At 38.3% G+C, this 25,574-nt stretch overlaps 2 protein-coding genes across 2 annotated transcripts; both read right to left on the reverse strand.

Moving 5' to 3' along the window:
• Positions 1 to 49: 49 nt before the first annotated feature.
• Positions 50 to 25,353, reverse strand: LOC142972210 (CD63 antigen-like). The gene is made up of 6 exons (XM_076113099.1): positions 25,251 to 25,353; positions 24,934 to 25,040; positions 24,154 to 24,345; positions 2,740 to 2,910; positions 1,109 to 1,333; positions 50 to 836 (listed from the first exon to the last, which is right to left on the reverse strand). The coding sequence occupies exons 2-6, from the start codon at positions 24,997 to 24,999 to the stop codon at positions 771 to 773; spliced, it is 720 nt and encodes a 239-aa protein (XP_075969214.1). The 5' UTR covers positions 25,000 to 25,040; positions 25,251 to 25,353; the 3' UTR covers positions 50 to 770.
• Positions 5,725 to 6,904, reverse strand: LOC142972633 (uncharacterized). The gene is made up of 3 exons (XM_076113915.1): positions 6,863 to 6,904; positions 6,363 to 6,807; positions 5,725 to 6,251 (listed from the first exon to the last, which is right to left on the reverse strand). The coding sequence occupies exons 1-3, from the start codon at positions 6,902 to 6,904 to the stop codon at positions 5,725 to 5,727; spliced, it is 1,014 nt and encodes a 337-aa protein (XP_075970030.1).
• Positions 25,354 to 25,574: the final 221 nt, after the last annotated feature.

The following is a 25,574-nucleotide window of genomic DNA, read 5'->3' on the forward strand; positions in this document are numbered from 1 at the left end:
CGCTGTTTCATTTTCATTATGTACTACCTGGTGATAATTAAAAGTCGTATTAGATAATTGCAGATTTTATTATAAATATACACGACCTAGAAACACTTTGAAAACATTACAAATGATCTAATGGTTACGTTTTGGAATTAGATGCAATATTCAATGAATATAAGTTATATTTAATGGACCTGCCGCGAGCTACATGATTGTATGAGATCGCGTCGTACTTGACATTGCGTCTAATTAACAAACGAATCGTACAAATCTAATATAATAATGTGCACCACTTCTACATCGATTAAATACGATACATGAATAGTATAAGGTACAATATTTTTAATACTAAAGGTTGAATCGAGATTTAGGAAAATAGAAAAAGTAGGAAAGTTCCAATAAGATTTTGGCATAATGTATCCATTTCTATTCGAAAAATCAGTCTTCTACACTGAGCACACTTTGTGGTGACGTTTTAAGAAAATCTGTGCATTGTGCTTTTATCACTCCATTATGCAAATATGGCAAAACTACACATTTCTTGCTGAAGTTTATTCGCTCCCGACATTAATTCGTAATAGCACTTATGAGATAATAATTAAACCTTATAATAAAATAAACAAAATCTTCTGAAATAACAATAATAAAATAAATTATTTCAAAATATACATAAACTTGTGGAGTTGTACTAAATCACAATAGAGTAAAAAAACCTGACGTACTTGGAAAATATTGGGCACTGCTATTTTAACATCTAGAGATTGGGGAAGTACTGAGACTCGAGTTTATACAGTCTCGTATTGACTGCGGATGGAGCGAGCGAGACAGCAAGCGAATATTACACCCAGGAGCTGAAACAGAAGAAAAACATCCATGTAAAAATACAGCATAATCTGTAGGTAGGCAGTATTTAATTTTTAAGCGGCTACACGACCCTAAATTTAATGGCGTTAGATAATAACCACAGTTTAGGGTATAATAAATTATTATGGTGGTGAGGACTGTAGATTGTACCATGAATTCCCTCGTGTTAAGGTAAATCTAATCCAATTTTTATCGTTTACCTAACCCGAAAATAGGGCTATAAGCTTACGATTTAGGAAAAATTATCATAAAATATTACCTGTACAATAGCGACTCCCAGGCCTACGCCGCCGAGCACCAGAGCGATGTCTTTGAAGTAAACAACGAGTTTGTTGAGGCAGCCCTCCTTGTGGAAGTGTTCCGAGTCGGGAGTGCACGGCACTACTTTGTCGTTGGCGATCTCCTGGCCGGCGCAGCACGTGTTAGGCAGAGTGATGTTGTTGGCCGCCCAGTCCTCGGGGCCGTTGATACCGCAGCATTGCAACTGGAATGACATATTTTGTTTATTAATTTAATGTAAGATTATTTTTCAAAAATCAAAAAGTCGGTGTCGTGAGACGCTGACTATAAATCAGTAAGTAATATGCATCAAATACAACCGCAGCCCGAAATTGTTTATAATGATTGGACAATATTGGACTCTGAACGAAATTCTTTTGTATTATTTAATTGTTGGAGCAGCTAATCTTAAACCTGCAGAGGTTTACTAAGACTTTACAAAAAATAATGGAAGTTTTAGACTTGAGAGTGCAGTTTACGACCACAAAAAAGGTTTCTTTCGTATTCCTTAGTTCCTTTTACCTATCAATATTTGTTATAGTTCTACAGCATGCGGGTAATAATAAGGTGAATGCTTCGAACCCGCACTAAACACAAATTACAGCTAAACGCAATTTATATTCACCATGCTTATCAATATTACGCCTAGAAATAAACTAATTAGGAACCGTTTGTACGAAACACTGATGAATACAATAATTCTGTATTGATCGAGACTGAAACGTTGTTACAGTAGAAATATGTTTTAGTTATCAACTAACCCTTTTATTCATAAAAATATATGCTGTTATAAAGAGTTTTGTTTCTTTCACTCCTAGGCGAAATGAAAAAGAGAAAACATATTTTAGTAGATTTTTAACTAAAATAGGTTTATAGTGTGTTTATGAATAGAGGGAAAAAGTTTAGAAAGGTAGGTACCTGATTTATAATAGGTATCATTCCGCAGGTGTTATTCTGGCCTACATAAGGAACACGATCGTTATTACAATACAAACTTGCTAACATGACGCACCTCCAAACGTTACGCTTCGAGAAATATTGGTATAATGTTTTATGTGACTCAAACATGTACCTGTATATGTCTCATAGTTGTGTAACAGTAAAGAAATACTGTATTAAATATTGTTTCATAACATCATGCCCGATACACCCTAAGGATGTAAGTAGAAGCGTATGAAATACACCTGGTTTTATGTGTTAGTACCGTATAAAAGGGGGCCAGACAATTGTTTTGGAGACGTTATATAATCAGTATTAATATCCTGGACCTACCCGTGATAAGCAGCCGCATCATATTTGCAGTGCTTTTCCAGAAATTTGGTTTTGAAGTGTGAGGGGGAGGTAAGAGATACGTGGGAGGGGGAAAGCAGCGTGTCTTTACTAAATTGTCATAGTCGTTAATACCAATTTTACTAAAATTTTTTACTGTTTGTCTTTGGACCCACTAACGCCCCACCCCCCACAAAATGTTCCAGAGCCCACGAGGGCCGAGGTAACATTTTGATGGAATTTAAATTTAAAATATTATAAAGCTTGTAGCTGTCTTCAGCCCCCAACATTCCCAAGATCGTATAGCAGTAATTAGACATACTATTATAGTAAATAACTTACATCAGTCTGGAGGATGTCGAAGGTCTTGGTGACGTCCTTGTCGGTGTTGTACTTAGCTATCGTGGAGTTGAGATGTGTCACTATCGAGTTCTCCAGATCTTGGTGCTTCACGTAGCCCGCGATGCCCACAGCCAGCTCGGCCACGAAGATTATCAGCAGGAACACTGAGAACTGGAATAAAGAAAATAATTGGAGTTAGAATTTTTGTTCAGATTATTTTACTAGTCATTTTTAATGAAGATAGTTAAAGTCCTGGGTTCAATATACGTAAGGGTAGGGTAGAATGAATTAACTGGGCATAGATATAGTCCAATAACTTAGCAGAGAGCCTTGCGAGCAAGGCTCGCTGGCGGGCGTGTACAAAATTTAGGATTCAAAGCTTCATTCACCCACAGTCTTACGCAGCTGATGGTGGCCTGTAGATATTTATTTATTTTGGAATTACTTAAAACTGAAATTAAATGAAATCGAAAGCTATTAAATATATCGTTTAGTTAACCAAAGTTCTTCTACAAATTTATCGGACTACAGTTCTATTATTTTGACGTTTTTGAGTAGGAGTTCTTGGTCGTCTTTTTAGCAAGATATTAATCACTCTGCCATTAATTAATTGTGTGCAAATTGATGTTCTAGTTTCGTAAATTGAGTCCCAAAATAGAACGTACTCGAAAATATAGGGACAAATTGTCTTTTATCGATATTAAGGCATGACGTCAGCTGCCTGTAATTAACGGCCGGATGCTGAACAAGTGACTGAAGCATTCAAGTACTTAGTTCAAGGTTCAATTACTGAGAAATACGTAGGTAGTTTATAACAAACTTGTTACTGAAGGTGTTATGATGAATTTCAAGTTCTTTGTTCTGGGTGATAAGAATGTTTTGTTTTCATACCTAGATACGTAGATTTCTTTGATAAGCTATGTCTGTGAAACTAAACTAGTCTAGACTTGCATATCGCAGATTGTTGCTTGTTTTAACAAGTGTCTTTTTTAAGTACTCGCTCATTGTGTTTATAAAACTTTTGGCTTAACCTTAACTACTTAACATTATTATTGCGAAAGTTGACTTAGTAAGTCTTACATCTGAGGCTGACCCGATTTAGATAAAATTCTGCAGTGTAAGACAGTTAGAGACCAAAGTCAAACAAAGACTAAATTTCATAAACCAACCCTACAGACTGTACTTATAAGGGATAAAGTTTATTCGCGAACGGAGCTGAGCGGATCATGACGTTAACTTATATTTTAAAAACATATCTACAAAAGTTTAAAGACTAAGTATATAACTTGCGTATAACGTACAAATGCATGTAAACAAGCATTAACTGTCTGCTTATCATCGTCCGTATCGCCTGATACAGAATATTAATCGGTTATTGATTCCTGCAGCGCAACGGGTATCGGATCTTTATTGCTCTCGTAACCTATTTTCCTACTAAAGGTTTCTTTATACATCTTGGAATCTAAGAAACTAGTTTATGCGACTTGCTTTTCTGGGGTACAAAAGTATTGTTGTTTCCAGGTTCTTCAAAACTATGAGTGTCAAATGTTATTATTAATATAAGAATATGTATTTATGTCAAAGTTATACAAACAATTCCAGCGGGAAGTTTATTTCTTTGTGAAATAATAAAATCCTGAACCTATGTTTAAAGCAAGAAATTGCATTTTTTGAAGATTGGTGATACGGTTTTCTGGATACGTAAAGAACTAAAAATATCTGTATACCTATTTTATTAACAAGGAAAATGGTGTATTTTCTACCCACGCTAATATTATGCGTAAGTACGTGTTTGTTATTTACCCCTACTCAACATCTAGTTTAGGCAAATTGCAAGCATGTCAATTCCATCATCCTACGTAATTCTACTCGGTGAAATATAAGTCAAATCTTTTGATTATAAGAGGAGACAACAGCCCGACAGAAATAGGTTTAAGTATACCTACATATACTCTTACATATTTGTAGGTTTTAAGGTGAAAGAACCTATTTTGATGGCCGTAGTTGAAAACCCCGGATCAACCACACACTTCTTTCTTTTAAATATTCATCTCTACGTGGCTTAAACAGAAAAAAATAATCAAAAGTATAGGAACCACCTTTTTTTTTAAAGCAAACCAAATTTGACCTAAATTTTATTATTATATATAGTTACTTAAGAATACAGAACAAGGGGATGGTTTAGTATACGAGCGGACCCGCGCATGTCAACTGGTGTACTATAACTAAATAAGAAATGTTGATATAACATCTAGTTTTTGATAACTTATATTTAATTTATTATATTGCCTAATGAGAATTCCATCACTTTCCATTATGTTTATAGGTCTCAAGGGAATGTTTTCTTTATAAAACTTATTGGCGTGGAAGGTTTATTTTATCACGCATGACTAACTCGTCTGTTCGATCGGACGCAGCTTGTTTACTTAGTAATGCACTTGAACGTTTCTGTTAACGACGAGCAAAACGTCACCATAAATGGTCGCGATAACCGATCTCGTCTCTGATTGGTCGAACGACGCGCGACCGATGCACGCGTGCAGTCGACGACGCGTTACCTTTTAAGGAAACGGTTTTGCGCGAGACGGCGTGGCGTGGCTAGGACGCGCGGCCTTAAAAGGAAACGTGTCGCTGCATCGCAACGCGTTGACCAATCAGGGACGAGAATCGTCGTTAGGATAATTCTTAACATTATTACTTAATTGTGATTGGTCATGGATTTTAAATAAATACCCCTGCATTTTTGTACGGAGGTCAGTGCACACTCAACATCGGAAGTATGAACATTAAGAATAAAGTCTGAAGCCACGAAGAGAGTTATTATTATACAGTCCACACCCTCAACAGTGGTCCATCGAGCAGGATTTGAAGAAGGAAGTACCAGCTCGAAGAAGTACCTCAAGACTGAAGGTCAAGCGGTCAAGCCCGAACCTGCCAACGGTCAAGCACGCACCTGCTAGCGGTCAAGCACGAACTCGCCATCGGTCAAGCACGAACCTGCCATCGGTCAAGCCCGAACCTGCAACGGTCAGAACGGACCTGCAGCACCTGCATCAGAATCAGGACGAAGCAGTTGCTGTACCTGCATCGAGGGTGAACGCGACCTGCGGCACCGGGAGCTGAGCTGCTGCACCGGAGCTGTGAAGAGGCGGAGCACGACCTGCGGCACCGGGAGCTGTGACGAGGCGGAGCGCGACCTGCGGCACCGGGAGCTGTGACGAGGCGGAGCGCGACCTGCGGCACCGGGAGCTGTGAAGAGGCAGAGCGCGACCTGCGGCACCGGGAGCTGTGAAGAGGCAGAGCGCGACCTGCGGCACCGGGAGCTATAACGAGGCAGAGCGCGACCTGCGGCACCGGGAGCTGTGACGAGGCGGAGCGCGACCTGCGGCACCGGGAGCTGTGACGAGGCGGAGCGCGACCTGCGGCACCGGGAGCTGTGACGAGGCGGAGCGCGACCTGCGGCACCGGGAGCTGAGCTGCTGCACCGGAGCTGTGAAGAGGCGGAGCACGACCTGCGGCACCGGGAGCTGTGACGAGGCGGAGCGCGACCTGCGGCACCGGGAGCTGTGAAGAGGCGGACCGCGACCTGCGGCACCGGGAGCTGTGACGAGGCGGAGCGCGACCTGCGGCACCGGGAGCTGTGCTGCTGCCGGGAGCTGTGCTGCTGCACCTGCGGAGAGGCGGGAGCTGAACTGCGGCACGGGAGCTGTGCTGCTGCACCTGCGAAGAGGCGGGAGCTGAGCTGCGGCACGGGAGCTGGAAGAGGCGGAGCGCGACCTGCGGCACCGGGAGCTGTGACGAGGCGGAGCGCGACCTGCGGCACCGGGAGCTGTGCTGCTGCCGGGAGCTGTGCTGCTGCACCTGCGGAGAGGCGGGAGCTGAACTGCGGCACGGGAGCTGTGCTGCTGCACCTGCGAAGAGGCGGGAGCTGAGCTGCGGCACGGGAGCTGGAAGAGGCGGAGCGCGACCTGCGGCACCGGGAGCTGAGCTGCTGAAGCTGCATCGAAGTGGAGCGTCGAGCAGCTGGAACCTGGCCTGCACCTGAGAGCGGCCTGGGACCTGCTGCACCTACATCAGCGCCGTGCGTCGAGCACCTGGAACCTGGCCTGCACCTGAGAGCGGCCGGGAACCTGCAACGAGGTGGAGCTGACTTGCACAGCTGCATTGGTGCCGATCGACGAAGACCTGGAACTGGACCTGCACCTGAGAGCAGTCTGGGACCTACAAGGAAGCTAGCTAGACCAAAGTAGGACCGGTCTACAAGCTTTCTGCAACAGCTGCGCCAACACCTGGAACACCTGGAAGATGGTAGTAACACGGAGTCAGGGTGACGTAGCGGAAACGGAGGAGCAGAGAAGTGCCCTGGAACGAAGGGAGCTAGAAACACAAGAAACTTTGCGCCGCGAGATGGAGCGCATCGAACGAGAACGAGTGCAAAGGCTTTCACTGGAGCCACCAGGCACTTCACATTCAAGACTGGCTGCTGACCACACAGCCAGAGTATGCACCGCCAACACAGAGCTGTCGAGGACGACGGAGTGTCAGGTGGTGACAGACCAACGCCGGCCAGTATCGCCGGTCAGATCGACGCGGTCACGCCCCAGTCGCCGTTCGACAGCGAGCGCGAGTACGAGATTGCGCATGGCGGAGCTGGAAGCGGCTGAGAAGCTAGCCGCTATCAGAAGAAAAGAGCTGCAACTAGAAGCTGATCTAGTGAAGAAGAGGTTAGCTGTTGAAGTATCGGCAATACAAGATGACCAAGAGAGTCTGCACGGAGAACCGGTCACCCATCCAGAAGATAACCGCAAGGTGGACGAGTGGCTACAAACCAACCCACTCAGCGCACAAGAGGCGACCGGGGGGAGCAGGGAGGAGCCGCGACCGTTACGCTTCGACCTTCCCCGGGAAAGATCACCGCCATCGCCGAGAGAGAAGAGCGACATGGACAAACTGGCGGAAGCGCTGGAGAAGATGGCCCGACCACGTGTGCGACACAGCGACCTGCCGACCTTCAGTGGAGCCGTGAACGAGTGGCTTCCCTTCAAGGCCGCTGTACGAGATACCACCAGGATGTATCACATTTCGGCAGCTGAGAACCTCCAACGATTAAGAAGCGCCTTGAAAGGAGAAGCACGGGACGCTGTAGCTGCACTATTACACACGTCCACGGACCCCGACGTAATCATGAAGACACTAGAACAGTGCTTCGGGCGTCCAGAGGTAATCATCGACCGGACACTGGATGAATTAAGGAAGATGCCGCGCCCGGGTTCGACTTCAACAGAGCTCAACAGCTTCGCGATCAAGGTGCAGAACGCCATCTGTGTACTTGAGAACATGGATCGCCGAGGATATCTGTATAACCCGCTGCTGACACGAGAAGTGCTGGAGAAGCTTAGCCCTTATCTTCGATCGCGATGGTGCGACTACGCGAGTGAACACGAACAGACCACAGACCCTGAGATCGTGTTGCTGTCTCGTTTCCTAATGCGAGAAGCAGATCGGGCGCTGAAGTTCACATACGCGCCATCTGGAGGATTAACACCCGCATCGAAGAAAGAGTTTAAGACCGTCGTCAGTGAGCAGAGGAAGAAGGCGAGTACAGTATACACAGTCATCGACCACAGCGAAGTGAGACCCGGCTGTCCAGCGTGCGGAGCAGATCATGTGCTGACTCGGTGTCCCAAGTATGAGGCGTGGACCACCGATCAGCGTTGGGATTTCGTCCACAAGAATAAGATGTGTTACAAGTGCGCGCAGAGTACACATCGACGTTGGCACTGCAATGCGAAGCCCTGCGGCGTCAGCCAGTGCCGTCGCCCACATCACGCATCTCTACATCAGGCGCCAGAGAAGTTTTCTGCTGCTGCGAAACTAGAGCCAGCTGTACAGGAAGCCGTGATGTCAGTGGCACATAGATCTGCAGCCGGACCGCGAGATGTTCTACTCAAGATGTGCCCAGTCGTCGTAGCCGGACCACGAGGGGAGGTGAAGACATTCGCACTCCTGGATGAAGGAGCCACCATCACCCTGGTAGATGAAGACCTCGCTACGAGAATTGGCGCCGAAGGACCGGCACGACCTCTACATCTACGTGGCGTAAACATGAACCAGAGCGAAAAGGACAGTAAACTGGTCACTCTGCACATTCGTGGGGTAAAGACGACCACACCTCACCAAATACGCGCACGGACTATGAAGAATCTTCGACTACATCAACAGTCAATACCGCAGTCCCTGATCAAGTTGGAACACCTTCGAGATCTACCACCAGATGAAATCTGCTACGACCTAGCAAGACCCGGTATCCTTGTGGGGTCTGACCACTGGGAACTCATAGTTTCCCGAGAGCTACGAGTTGGAGGCCCAAACGAACCGGCCGCCTCCAAGACGCAACTGGGATGGGTGGTGCATGGAACCGCACCGCGCCATTTGATGATGAAGGCAGAGAACGTACTGCACGTCTACGAATCAGAACGGAGCGAAAACAGACAGCTCCATGACTTCGTAGAGAACCGTTCCAAAGAAGCACCCGGCACCGTATCTGAACCACGAGCGAGCGACGCCGGGCAACTAGCAATCGCTTCAGCGCGGGAGACGGACGAAGAAACAGGCAGCAGTTTCTCACGAGCAAGAACTATAACCAAGAGGAACTACGACGACGACGTTGTGGTAAAGTCTGATTCGCCACAACAAGTCTGGAACACAAGGCAAGAACAAAGTCAGAACAAAACACTCGGCTTGGATAGAAAAGCCGAACGAAGAGCTCAAGTAGAAGTATGCGCGCAGACTCGCGCGTCCACCGATGGAAAAGCAACCCAGAGAAGTCTGAGTTCTGGTAATGCTTCGAGACGACCAGACCATCGCAGAAGAGAGCAAGCCAATTGTCACCTGGCTGTCATACCTGAACATTGTCAGCCTACTGCGCCTACAGAAAGACGACAGCGCTCACGTCAAGCTGAACAAGTCACCAAGTCAGAAGTTATTGAAAAGGAGAAAGTGAGACCGGCTCAGCGGTATCGTCGACCGAAAACACCCCGGAGGCGACGGCGGAACAAGGATCGTCGAAGAAAGGACCGAGACCGAAGTCATTCGACGCCCCGTCAGGAAGCTCGTCGTATTATGGAAGTAGAAGAGGCTACGCGGGCTGCGCCGGGGGGAGAGCTGTTAACGACGAGCAAAACGTCACCATAAATGGTCGCGATAACCGATCTCGTCTCTGATTGGTCGAACGACGCGCGACCGATGCACGCGTGCAGTCGACGACGCGTTACCTTTTAAGGAAACGGTTTTGCGCGAGACGGCGTGGCGTGGCTAGGACGCGCGGCCTTAAAAGGAAACGTGTCGCTGCATCGCAACGCGTTGACCAATCAGGGACGAGAATCGTCGTTAGGATAATTCTTAACATTATTACTTAATTGTGATTGGTCATGGATTTTAAATAAATACCCCTGCATTTTTGTACGGAGGTCAGTGCACACTCAACATCGGAAGTATGAACATTAAGAATAAAGTCTGAAGCCACGAAGAGAGTTATTATTATACAGTCCACACCCTCAACAGTTTCCATACTGATAATGCGATAACTGGTATAAAAAGTGCATTCGACACTGGTAATAAAGTGACAGGCCTTTTAAATGATTTTATACTGAAAAGCTTTTACTACATTACTGATAGTATATTTACTTTTAGGCAGGGTTGCAACTGCCTATTGGGGCAGGTAACAGCGCAACCGATCGTACTAGGTGTAGTCCTCAGCTTAAGAGACCAGGGGCCTACAGGGGCCTTTTGCTGGCACATCCCTTCTTGACCTCATTTCCAAGGGCTCTAGTCCTTTAGAAAATACATTAACTGTAGTTTTGACAACCACTGCGGTCTCCACATTGCTGTCATGCATAAGAAAATTTGTTTTTTACGAGGAACTAATGTTTGAATAAATAATCTACGCATAAAAAGTTGATTAACTTAACTGTGTTTGTATAAATATATTCTGTTTGTAATCATCGCCACGAAACGTTAATCAGCAGTTCAGAAGTTGGCTTAAGTATATAAAAATAATGAGTAAGCTCTTCTTGTTCGTATTCTCTGAACAAGTTATCTATACTTAGTATGCCTGATCAGCAAATTTTTGCGAACAACGTCTCACGTAAGGAAGCTTAATAGTACTTAATACGCAAATCATCTACATAGCAAAACACAATGACATTTATAAAAAAATGTAAATAATATTTCATTAATGAGAAAGATTACTATGTTTTGCCCTCGCTTTACGTTATAAGGGAACGAGCTACCATAAAAGATAGTGATATAATATAATAGTGAAGATAGTGTGGTCTATATATTAGTCAGGCAAAAAGTTGCAAATAGGTTATGGATAAAACAAAGTCTCGCTCGGGAGAAAAAACATCCATGGATCCCTAATGCGGACGAAGTCGCGGGGAGTAGCTTGTAAGTTGTAATAAGTTATACAGTCTATGTACCCTATCTAAAATATTATAATTCTGCATAACGTTAATCTCGCACGTCTAGCCGACATAATTGCAGTGGTCTGGTCGCCCACGCCACTCGTCAATACATCGATATCACTAAAGGTCGCTCGGCCAATAACACGTCACTATCACGAGATAAATGAACACTGTTGCAATTTTTCTACTTAATAAAATATTTCACACACCGACCACCGTATTAATAAGGACTTTGTTAATTAGAAAGCCATTTCGGGCTTAAAGATCATAAGTAAATACCAGAACATTTGTCTAGAATTTTTTTAGCTTTTTAGATATGCCCACTTTTATTCTTCTTTTTTTATTATTTGTAATATTACCTTACACGGGAAATAATGCGATCACGTATGGTTTATTCGTATGAGGTTACGATTAGGTTGCACCAGAGTCCTAAGATTTATTGAGTGATGCGCGTAGGCCACGTAAGTAAAAGCAAATGCCCGTCTAATACTGTCAAAAGAAAATATTTGTAATAATAAATGCTACATTGAAAAAAACCGTCCTATCTATGCAAGCACAGAAAATGAATTAACTACCACATATGGAAATTAAAAGTAAATCGCTTTATAACAACTAGAATCCAGAACCTTTTATTCTTTTATTAGATTTTATAGCTATTATGTCTACCGATATTCCTTCACTATAAACCCCATAAAAGCTTCTCGGTGCTTTAAACGAATCGTCTCGAATGTTTTGAATACCGCTCTGCTGTGTCCTGCTACTGTTATTTGTGTATACGGATTTGCTTCTAAATTCTTTTATACTTGCCACGCGCCCTGAATTTTCTGGTGTCTATATTCATACTATAGATATCAGGATAAAGAATATACAGTGTAGATTTGAAAATGTACATAGGCTCTCAAACTGAATTAACGTTAACAATGAAGAAAGGCAGATTTACGTCGAATGAATAAAATTACAGATAACCTACCTGCCAGTTAAAATGACAGCAAATATATGAAAAAAAAAGAAACAAAGTATAGTTGTCTATCTATCCATTCAGTACATTTCCACCCACTGTTAAGTATACTATAAAATGTCTATCGGGTGTTTATAACTGCGAAACACAGTTCTTCACTTAAGTAACATGTTAGTATGAAAGAAAATGTTTGTTGCGTTAAATAGTGCAGTACACAATCATAACACATTCTTTAGTATGAAACATACCTATTATTTATAAGATTTTCTTTTAAATTTTTGAATTGATATTAGCCGGGAGATCTGGAATTGTCCGGGAACGGGGTTATCTATCCCGTGTGCAATAATCATATCATAATGACCAGGTATTTTTTCCTTTTAATGTGTTGCGGCTGTAAGCCTTGAGTACCGACCCTAAATAATGAAGGCTCGACTTCAAGTCTAGCTATTCCCCTCCCATAAGATAGCCAAGCTATTAAACTGGCCCTCAAACTTGTTTGTGTTTAATGTCAGATAGTCTATCCGATAAAATTTACAGCTTTTGAAAACTTCTGCCTAAATTCCACCTGTTAAGCTAATCGAAACTTATTCAATAGTGATGAAACCTAGGCCTGCTGTTGACACTCAGTAACTGTCTCTGTATGTTTGTATGTATCGTTTCAGTCAGTAGTTACTGCGACCTTGCACTTAGCTGATACTGACATGATAATGTAATGACGCGCTCAGATGAATGCTATGAATAGACGTTCTTCAAATAGAAGTATCTAGAATAGATGCACATAGATATAACTTTAATTAAACTAAAAGAAAAATGTGTGTTTTTAACCCATTACTGTCCCACTGCAGGGCAAGGGTCTTCTTCCAAACAAGGTGGAGGGGTCCGGCCTTGAGCCCATCACGCTGGTCAAGTGCAGGTTGGGGACTTAATATATTTGCCAAGCTTGAAATCAATAAATTTGAGCTAAAGTACATGCACCCAAATCCCTTTAATCTTCGGTTTTTTATGGACATATTCAGTATTTATTTTGGCACGCATTTTAAGGACAGATTCATAATTAGACCTGTTATTGAAGAATCTTAAAATATCTACTGCGTATACATCATAACTAATACAAAAATCATTGGCATTGCAGATCATTAAGGTGGCACCAGGTAGAATTAGTGTATTCGTTCGTGTCTCAAAAAACCTATGTCGGTGTGACAAATGCAACTAAAGGACAATTTAATGTTAATGAATTTGCCTTCACCTTATCCCACGTTAAGTAGGATCGGTACAGCATTAATCTTTCTCCATCCATCTCTATCAGCCGTCAACTCTATCTTAACCGTTTTCATATCCATGTCCTCTTTCAGGCAATAAGGTGACATGAATGTCTACATAATAAACAAAGATCTATAGAATCTATAGGTATTAGGATATTTGGTAACCCGACTGATTTTGTTTACACGGTTCAATGGTGGCTTAAACACCTGTCATAATCCCTTACCTCCCTTAAAGAAGGGTGTCTATTTATAAACAGACAGGGCGGGGCTAAACTTTTCCATGACGAGAGAATTTTCTGTGATACAATACAATGTTTTAGAAAATTGTTCGCGTTTCACAATGGACGGAATGATTCAGTTATTTATATTATGAATCTGACTCATTCAAAGATAGCAACTGAAATAAATGCTACAAACGTTGTTTTGATATAAAATAGAGGAATAATTGTGTTAATTTATTGTGCAATTATCACTTAAATGATACCAGTTTAATGAAATTAACTTAAATGAAATAATTATTCGTAAATTATGTTGCAATCCGTAAATGATTTTACCCTCAGAAGTGACAAAGACTAAACTTTTTTTTAGGAAGTATTATAAAGATCAGATATAATTATCTACCTTAACTCCTTAACACAATATTCAACTACCATACCTACCTTTTGATCGAACTGCAGTCGTAAGGAAAATGATTATAACAGGGGAATTCCACTACTGTACGTCTTTGTTTCAACTTTCAATTTAATTCAAACAGTCAATAATCATTACTTTTAATAAAACATTGGTACATTAAAGAGAGGGAGACAATTTCATCTACGCTTTAATTATAAAATCAATGATCTGATAATTGATATCGGTCAGTACTTCATTGATGCGGTCATCGCTTTAAAATGCAGGTACTTCAACATTTATATACGCAGACCACCCGTGACCGCAACATAATTGCTTTCGTGTGGACAAAAATGATAGCGTTGTTTGTATTTATCAAACGGAAATCTGTATATATTATATATATGTTGTTCAGGGACATGAAACAATTGAATTACTTCCGAAATTATGTTTTAAAACTTTCTATTAGCTTAGTTAGCTAGTTTATGAAGGTTGTAAGATTTTCTAGAGATTTTCATAGAGTATTCTTGGGCATAAAAATCTAGCTATATGTTATGTAATGTGTAGTAGAAGTTATAATAATAAGGCCCCTTATTCTGAATTTTACAACGAGTGTTTTAAGAATAAGTGTAAAAAAATATATTAAGTAATTCAGTGTGTCTTTTGACAAAGGCTTAGCTGTTTCCATAGTCCAGAAACAGTAAGTAATGTAGTAATTATATAAAGTTTTTTTTTTTTAATCAGCACTTTTTCACACATCTACTTAAGTATAATAAAGATAGTGCTCACGCTCGGGCTGGAACGTCATTAATACGACGAAATTAAATTGTGTTAATTATTTTTTGGTCATATTTCCGGGTACAGACTACTTTAAATACAGTTTCCGGGTAAGGTTTTCTGCAATGCAAATAGCCATAGCATGTCACCAGCCACTGTGAAAGTATCTAGTGAATGGCTAGGCTACAAACCTTCACCTGTTTACTTACATAAGCAATTTACCTAGGCTCATGTTAATTATGTAAAGTGAACTGTGTGCAAGATTTCTTCCATGCATACTCAATTCTGGTTCACGATCGTTTTTGGACCGAAACCGTTTTAGGGGCACATTTGAATAATTCTGCTTATGACAATAGAATTTGTTTAAGTGATTTCTGATGGATCCAAAATTAGATGAATATATAACTTAAATTATTATGTTGCTTTAAAAACTACTGGTCTACAAATAACGTGTTAATAAAGGGTACAATTCGTTTATGTATCTTTTTCGGTTTAATATTTAATTATTGTTTGAATACTAAAGATTTATTCCAAGTCTGGGCTAGAAATTAAGGGCCAGTTTCAGGACTAATGGGTAAGTGCCTATTCGATAGACAAAGTGACAGCATAAAGTGGAAACAACTGTCAAAATTCCACTTCATAGACTTACTACAACTATATCAGAAGGGGTGAAACTGAGGCTTAATATATTAATATCGAAATTCTTTATAATCTTTTTACACCTGCCGGGTACGATGTACCAACATGCTTGATACGATTGCACATGAAACTGTAATGCCCCAATTATGTACAGAATGGCTGTAACGTGGCACAATCACCTTATTAACCGAACCAGTGTTGTACATTAAACGACAACTTACAACAGATTTTTATAATCGAGCTGATGACGTAACAGGAAATACCAGTGCCCACTACAACACACAGTTAAATGATCACGTCCTTTTGTTAAATCTCATTAATTAAAACGTAAATGAGTTTTTTTAACGGGAATTTGAGATTGTTATAATGTGAAGGTTATGTTTTATCGATGTTGAACGTGTAGTTTTCACTGGCTATATAAAAAAAAGTTTTAAATGCGAAAGTCGGTACGATTTCTAGACTTTTACGGCTAAACTGCTGAGCTGATTTCAATGGAATCTAGTATGGATATAGTTAAAGGCCCAAGATTTTATGAAGGTCAATAGTTATAGGCTACATATTTTAAAACTAGTGGATGAAAGCCGACCGATTTCGGTCAAAGCCACCACTTAGGCTCCTAATCAGAACAGTTTCAACTACATAGTACTAAGTATATTTAAATGAAAGTGTTTAGTCAGAATATTAGATATTGTGCCAAAAAAATCTGTACCTATGTTCGTATCGTGACATTGACTGACCCTTTGTGTATTGTATTTACACAAATACATATTTCTATCTCACTTCCTCTAATGTATTTTCATAAAGATATTTTCTCTCGCTCGCACGCTTATTTGTGTTCAATTTTACGGTATCTTAGGACAGAAGTATTTGGAAAATATGAAGTTAAAACAAATAATGTTTTAGCAAAACTTCACAAACGGTTATAACTTTCCAAGGACGTTACCATAAGCCTAACTTTTTTGGCAACAAACGAGAAATCTTGTTATTCCAAGAAGCCTTGAAAAGTATTACAAAACTAGGTCAGTTATGGAAAGAAAACAAGTTGAAATCATCTGACAAACTGATACGATTTCTTTAAATATTATATCATGAACTCGTCGCATCGTTAAAATGCAATTTATTCGTTGTCTCATTGTTTTTGTAAACAAAAGGTCGAGTATTTTTAGATACTCTTACGTATTCCTCTTGTATCTCAATCCCGAAATTTTTAAAGAACAACTTTTTGGCTCTCTTTTCATTTCTAAACGAAACCGGGTCATCCTTTGATACAGTTTGTACGAGGGTTTAAGAACCCTTGAGTTTTGAAGGCAGCTATTTAGTACATGTTAAGGGAAATCACGTAACAACACAGTTTCGCAAGTAGCCAGTAACTAATCAGCTAATGAATTACAAACCGATTACATACATACTTTTAACAATAACAATAACTTTAAAAATTAATAAAACAAGAAATTTACTTAATCGGACATATTTCATTTATTTATTAAAACTTTACAATTTGCAAAAGCTGTATAAAGGCGCACTTAGTTCCAAAGAAATTATCTGCCTATCAACCTAAGGATGATTCAGAGATAAGAAAAAAATGTAGGAGTTGAACAAGATTTTTTTTGTCAAGAAAACGTAGGCACAAGTCTGGTGTTCTAAACTATAGTAAGTATATTTTAACACATACTGGTGTAGTAAACTAGAATATGTGTTCTACCGAACTACAGAAGCTTCTAGTTAGTAAATCTTAGTCCATTATGGCGAGCATCTAATGGTCGGTATTAAGTAGAAAAGGATGTAGCTATTTAACAGCATGAGACGTCGACAGTCCGTGTCAAAGGTCGCAGGTTGACTTCATCGCGGTCAATTGCTCATACTCGACTCTTAAAGGGATTCTTTAGCTGTTTCGCAATCAAATTATTTTAGTAATTAGAACTTGAATAGGGCTAGTTATTTGAAATGTATTTATTGGCCAATCGTCGACAATTTTAGTGGCATAAAATTTGCGTGTATTACCCCCGGTTTCTGAGGTACATTTAGCGGTAGTTTATCGATTCAATAGCGTTTAAACTCATAAAAACAAAACGCTATTGAACAGATAAATTACCGCTAAATGTACTCAGAAACCGGGGGTTAGTAAAGTAATCATAATGTAAAATAGCTATTAGAAACTAGCATTATTAGTTTTGGAAAATTACCATGATTCATATTAGATTACTAATGAATAACTAGTAGTTTGAGGTTAAAGAGATAGTAATATTATCATTTGAATTCGTCATAATATAACAGCGTATTAAGGAAATGCCTATTAAAAACTAGGTACGGGAGTTAATTTCACAATACAGTTAAGCTGGATAACAATGACTATAGATTAAAAAAATGTGACATTATAGCAGATTGTTACGCCATAACAATTTGGTCAGATTGGTATGTTTTGGTAGTATTGTTTTTGTCGTTCACTAGGGCATTCTCTGCAGTTTATACTGTCGAGTATCGAAAGTTTGACATTTAAAATGTACTGCCAAAATAGTTCCTACGGAGCTCGCTATGGGCTTTCGTGTAAATTTCTCGATAGCTTTGAGATTCAAGGTCAGTAGTCGATGGTGGTAATGAATAGACCTACACTTTGACCTATTTATCCTGCTAAGTTAAAAAAACATCTGATTACTTAATCCGGCAATACATCTAGCAACGCTGTCAACGTGTAATTAATGTATAAAAACCTGTCATAAGCATTTTAGTTCGGCTACCATTTTAGCTTGGCCTATGTTAATTTTGGTAAACCAGTCTTGCAAGTATAATTTAACCAAATTAACCAAAAAAATCACTTCCGTGACGTAATGAGACGCAGCGAAAGGTTTAAGCTTCTGTTACCTTGAAATCTATCAACTGATGAAAGGACAAACAACTTGCCTCTGACGTCACAGTGCATGTCAGCCATTTGGTTCGTTCTTTGTGCTCGCAGCGTAGTTATATAAACGCTTATAAAACTGCAATTTGTACTACATTGTGTAGTTAGTGAATGTATGCGAGGTAACTGAGTTACTCACGTGATAACTACTGGGCGTTCAGTATTTTTGCTTGGTTTTTTAAGTAATTGTCTTATTGACCATGATTTTTTTGCTACTCGCATCGAGTTAGATAATGAGTAGAAAACATTTCTGTTCCTTGTTTGATAGAAAACAAGCTTTGTTCATTTAAAAGTCAAATTTTGTTTTTTTAAGATTACTAGTCTTATTTGATTTCATTTCGATATTAGTATTAGCAGATCTTTTAACTCTTTACTAGCTGGACTCACTTAACCCTATGACTGACAAAAAAGACTGGGTTTCGATTAGTTTATAATCCACATATTATTATGGCAGTTTCCCTAAGCCTTTATCTTACTTCCACTGTTTAATGATAACCAGTATTTATCCGTTAGAAAATTCCCAATCGAGTCTTCTGTATAAACAGAGAATGACATGTCATTTTAGTTATAATATATTAATTAAATCTCGATAAGAATGTCAACCCTGATTATACCGGTTCTAAAGTTGCAATATGACAATTTTCCCCGATAATCACATTTTACTTTGACCTTTCATATTATTTTATGATACTTACACTTTAATCATTAGGTATACTGTTACCCTCGAGACAACACAACCAAGGCAAAAGTCAGTCTATCTGCTACACTTTTCATCTAAACTACTGACCCCCTGTTTCTGAGTACACTTAGCGGTAGTCTATCTAAATTCAAATTCAAATTCAAATCATTTATTGCTTACTAAGTAATATACAAAAGGATCTTATATTAGGGTAGTGACAACTTAGTAACCTTTTTCAGGCATTGCAATTTTTACAAGGTAGGGTAAGGTAAGTTATTAAAAATTTTTCACTATGTCTAGATTATAGCTTCTACATAATAAATACACTACTTTAAATTTACATTGCTTAAATATTGTAAATGCAATTTTCATATTTTCCTATAACTTCTTATTTCATATGCTTATTATAATTTTATGACTAACTTAAAACTATAGGCTTATTTTTATATTGCTTGCAATATAATATACTACATTATAGTACAGTAGGTATACTATATACTATTTTATTTCTTATTACTATTGTATCTATGTAACAATTATATAGTTATATCTTTTATGTTTAATTTTCAGGTACACAGCATCAATTTTATAATTATATTTTTAATATATCATATTTATGTTGCTTACAATATAATATTCTACTAACTACATTATAGTACAGTAGGTATACTATATATTATATTATTTTTTTATTACTATTGTATCTATGTAACAATTATACAGTTATATCTTATATGTTTAATTTTCAGGTACACAGCATCATTTTTTAAATTATATTTTTAATATATGATATTTGTGTTGCTTTCAATATAATGTACTTACTACTAACTTAATTTTAGTACAGTAGAAATACTATATACTATATTAATTCTTATTATTATTGTATCTATGTAACAATTATATAGTTATATCTTATATGTTTAATTTTCAGGTACACAGCATCATTTTCTAAATTTTATTTTTACTTTTTACTTATCTATTCAATAGCGTTTTATTTATATGAGTTTGAACGCTATTGGATATATAAACTACCGCTAAATATACTCAGAAACCGGGGATGAGTTGATTAAAATGAGATTTCGAGGGGTGGTATATAATATCAGAAAATGGGTGTAGACTAGTTTATTTTCCAATTAAAACATGGAGAGACAACCTTGATACCTACAACAATGAGTGGATACAGAACGTAAAAGACAGGCTACAGTGGACCGGTAGGGAGATCTTTACCTAGCAATGAGACGACGAAGGGTAGGAATAATCCACATAATATGAAAATAGGGTTATCGACGGGTAATACCCAAAAAACCGCTCGAAAATATCTACCAAGTTTTTATTAGGAAATTTTAACAGTATAATTAACTAACTTGTGTACATTAGTTAACTACACTGCAAAAAATACTGCTTTATTCACTAACAAATCATCGAAGACCTTTCGAATAACGGTGCAACATATTACTACATTTATGTGTAAAACTAAAACCAGTTCCTTAAATATGACCAGTTGTTTCACGTGACTTTTAACGTGAGTTGTATGTGTTGTACAAAAAACCGCATTTGTTCTAGATGTATTTGTGACTGTCAAACACAAATGGTATTGTGACGTAGTATACCTCTCGTTTATTAGAGTGAGATAGAAATAGAAGGCTTAGAATGTGAGCAATGGATTTTACATACAGCCTGTAACAATATAACCTAAATAACCGTATTTCATGTCGTATTTGGAAGAAATAAAGAAATACTTGTGGTCCACTAATAATTTTAAAGGTCTGGTTGTTCGCTGTGATTGAGTTATTGGTATTTTTTTCTTATATTCTTGCGACAGAAGAATAATTATTCTAAATTACTGAAGGTATTGGCTCCTTAAACAGGAAAGAGCAGCAAAAAACCTTAGCCTGCGGCTATTTGTATTGTTTTCAACAAGATTTTCTTATTCTCTGAACACAAAACGTATTTGTTAGGTCTCTTTCAAACGACTTTGAGATAAGGAAGTACAACGACCCTCTCAACGACAACGAGTCTTGAAGAAATAATTGCAAAACTTAAAAGTTCTCTATGAAAGTTGTACAAAACCAATTCATACAAAAAGTAACTAGTAACACCCAATTATTAACAATGTTACCTACATACCATGCCTTGTTGGTATGGCTAAAGAGAAAGACAAAAAACAAAAATAATGCAAACATCCTTTAAACAGGTATTTCGTATCTCTTCCCTCAATGAGAGTAAAGAAGGCATCATATTATGTATGCAGAGCCACTGCACGGAGGAAATGTCAAGCAAAAAATACGCACGTAAGAATTGCGAGTCAATCGACAGAATCAAAACATGGACTGAATTTTTAAACTCGAAACGTACTATACAAAGTATTCGTAAGTTATAAAAATACCATTAGGAGTCGTAATATTGTTGCAGTGTGTAAAATTATGTGTCCGTTAAATTGTAGTGGTTCATTGAAAATTAAATCGGCAGGATGCACGATGCCATTAGTATGCTGCTATGCATCTGGATTAACATTTGAAGAAACGGTATCAAGGCACGCTAAAGAAAGACTGGGATATTTATTGGGCGTAAGCCGCGTAATAGCAGTTCTCAGCGTTGGGAAGTTATTGAAAGGTAACAATGTTTTACGTAAAACGATACTATAACAACCATTCATCGTAATGATTGTTTAAGATTTATCACTCGTTCTTACGGTGAAGGAAAACATCGCGATGAAAGTTGATGAAACCTTGCTTGCCTAAGAGTGCTTTAACAAACTTCTTAAAGTATTGCAAAGTCCAGCGTGTATTCCTTCATTTCGGGAGGAGACACTTGCCCAGGAGTGGTTTAGTTAACCTATACCTATTGACAACTGATACTTTTAAGTTTTAGCGTATTTCAGATCTGTAACACAGGACTTCTCTAGCATTAACTCAAAGCCTTTTTATGCAATTTTTATTCATCTCCAGTCCAAAGAAGTCGTATACAGCTAATAAACAAAGTTGAATAAACCTTACTACATATTCGTACATATGTATGTATATGAATGCCCTAGATTTAGTAATAGCTTCGAAGCCGACCTTAATAAGGCCGAAGAAAATTGAATCAGCGTCGACACCTACGGAGCTGAGATCAAATTAAAAGAAGACCTAGCTTTCAGTGCTCACATTGATTTAATCATTCACTATATAGACTTTCAATCTCAATCGATAAAGGTCGAATTATTATAAGACGTCGTATTTTTATGATTTCGTTATCGACCCAAAGGATAAGAACGGGATCCTATTACTGAGATTTCGTTCTGTCTATCACCAGGCTGATTCTCATGAACCGTGATAGACTGATAGTTCAACAGGTGATGTATTTTAGTATAACAACAAATACTAGAAATCGCAATTGTCGGTTCTTACTGTCAGTTATAGTTATTTTCGATGAGTAGAGCTTGTGATAAGAATGAGACTTGAGTTCTTGGTCTTGGCGAAAGTTTATGAAGTCTATTATAACTGTTTTAAACAAAAACAACTAAATGTTTTCCTATGAAACACAGGCACAATAATTTTATAATTAGGATTAACAAATTAACGCGCTACATTTTCCCACGCGGACGAAATCTCGGGCAGAAGCTTACAAGTTTATAATAAAAAAATTAAATAAATTCAAACAGTCTAGACGTATTTATCTAACAACTTAATCAAACTTGATTATTGATTCCTCGACATTTGAGCCGAGAGAAACGTGGAAGCATCATGTTACACCAGGAAGTACTTATTACACGGTATACTGGCCTTCATGCATATTTCTTTGAAAAACAATAGACCTGCGGCAAAGGGAGGACCCTCAACCGATAAAAAACGCACTTATTTTACCCTGATTTTGGGTTAGTCACGGCATTGGTAAAGGACAAAACCCTTATGAATAGACAATTCTAGTTCTATAAAAGGCTTCTTCAAAAGGAGGGTTATTTTTATTGATTACTAGCTGACCCGCTCACGATTTAAGTTTTTTTTTCTCTCCATAAAAACTTTGCCCATGTCTTAAAGACAATTTTACTAGAACAATAAGTCGAATTGGTTTACCCGTTTTTGAGTTTTGCGCTTAACTACACATTTGGCGATTCATTTTAATATTCGATTGTAAATTCCTTTACTAATTAATATCGTTAGTGAGAACTTGGTGATTATTATAATTAAACCTAATTACACGAAATACTAATAAAAAAATATGATTATTAATTTCTACTGGGAATATAATTAGAAGTACTCGTTATATTCGTCAAGGTGTGGCGACAACTATTGCGACACAAGCCACCTAACCTAAAGCTTTAAAGACTTCATTTTTATTACTATCTCACAACATTTAAGTAGTTCATGTATTATTTATATCAATATTATTTTATTGTAGTAGCATAATGTTAATACGCAAAATCGCGCGATCCAGAGATAAGGAATTGTCAAGGACTTTTTTATAATGGTAAAAAAATTGTGACTAATTCATGTTTTATGTTCTAGGAAGTTTCATAATACATTATATTAATATGATGATACATTATAAGTGTATCTATCAGAATTTAATTACTAAACTGCTGAACACACTATGTTGCACACAGCCAGGATAACTGTCATTAAATGGTAAAAGTAAATCTATGAATATTTAGAACATTTTTAGCTAGGTACTTACTATTTTTGAACTTTTCATGGTTTTCATGATTAATGATTCATTAAGTTTATGCAATGGTTTTGTGGTAATTGGACTTGGGAAACCCAGTTATTATGTACAGAGGGAATAACAAAATATTTTCCTATTATTCTTCCTTTAATTAAAAAAAAAATAAGCACAATCTACTGTACTGGGCAATATGCCAAGAACAGGCTGTAAAATGGTAGAATAAAACCTTTTTTTAAAACAAATCAGACATTAATTAAAGAAAAAACCGGCTGCATATTTGAATAGAAAACCAACATCAAGCACTATAAACTATTTTAAAAATATGTCATGAAATATAACTAGAGACTATAATTTTTTTTCTTTATTTAAGGGCTAATTACTTGCTTAATAACTGAGCGATAGGGACGCCTTTTAAGCCTTAAAACTAAACGGATCACAAAATAATTAGGTATAAGCTTTAAGGAGGGACAATCATAAAGACTTACCGTTACAATCATGCAGTGGTTTTCCTTCACAGCACCACAGCATCCGAAGAAGGCAACAATGAACACTATCACTCCAACAATAATCAGTACAATAGGGCCAGAGGTGTAGAAGTTTGAGTCTGTCAGATCAATGTACGGGGACGAGTTGATCTCCGCTTTGATTCCCACGATCAGGATGATGAGTCCTGTGATCTATAAAGAAATACGCAAAAAATATTCGTGAACTGTATACTATTTACACATACATATTAATATGTTTTTTAAAGTTACAGTAAATTTCCATTATTATGCATAGAATGATAATGATATATCATAGCTGTTTATTTGTGGACAGCAACAATATAATAAGTACATTTACACAGTAAAAACAATGAATACAGTTTGTTTTTATTTTGCGTAAGCTGTGACGACGTAAACAAATCGTCTAAGTTTTTAGCCAAGCATCATTACATTGCGCGTAGTTCGTATTTACTATATTATTTTGTCTTTATTCTTTGTTAGGATGGAGTAATAGATTATAGAGGAGTATTTTTTTTTAAGTTGTGCAACCGTGTCTGCAGTAGCATCGAACATGAGTCACGCAACATAACGGTGTACGTACCCAGTACTTAGACACAACGCATCTCAGTTTTGTTTTTAATCAATAATTCGTACAACATGGGCCGCACAAAGCCTGAGCGCAATGCGACCGTAGCTAACATTGTGAAATATGTCGATATAATGTTATGTTCGAAGGTAAACCACATAATAATGTACTCAGGTGAAAAAACACTAACTTACCGCGAACACAAGATTGAAGCAAAACAAAAGATACTTCACACACGACATTCCTCCTCCAAGAGCCATTTTTAAATCTTGTCTTTTAATCTAATTACGAAAATTTAGATCTGCAACAAAAACACTTGCTTTGATTATTTCCTTTCTCTACGCACAAACGAGCGAAGTAAACATCGATTGCAGTTGTTGACACTGAGCAGGTGCACAGATAAGTATTGTATTTAAAAATTAAACCACTGCTAATTGAAAATCTAACTTTATATTAAATATATTTGCGTGTTATTTTTGAATGCTATAGGTAACGACAATACGAAACATACCGCCAAAATTTATTTTTATCGTTAAAACAACGTAACGCAAACGACGTCTTGCTAGCACCGATTGAGCGAGCGAATCTAATCTGTGTTGCCATACTTGTTTTAGTCAAACGTACGCGAAATAGGGTTGCTAGAATATAAGTACATTTCAGACTAAATTGGTAGAAAATTAAATACATGGGGTGGATAAAGCTACAAAAGTTAGATTTTGGACTAGTGGGTTTTAATATCAGATACTAAATAATTTAGTTGTGATCACTTTCATAATACTTAGTAACAATAGTCGTCACTAAGTCTGTTAAATAAAGTAAAATATGTTTTTGAATA

The sequence above is a fragment of the Anticarsia gemmatalis genome, chromosome 4, assembly GCF_050436995.1.
Source record: "Anticarsia gemmatalis isolate Benzon Research Colony breed Stoneville strain chromosome 4, ilAntGemm2 primary, whole genome shotgun sequence".
NCBI classification, from domain to species: domain Eukaryota; kingdom Metazoa; phylum Arthropoda; class Insecta; order Lepidoptera; family Erebidae; genus Anticarsia; species Anticarsia gemmatalis.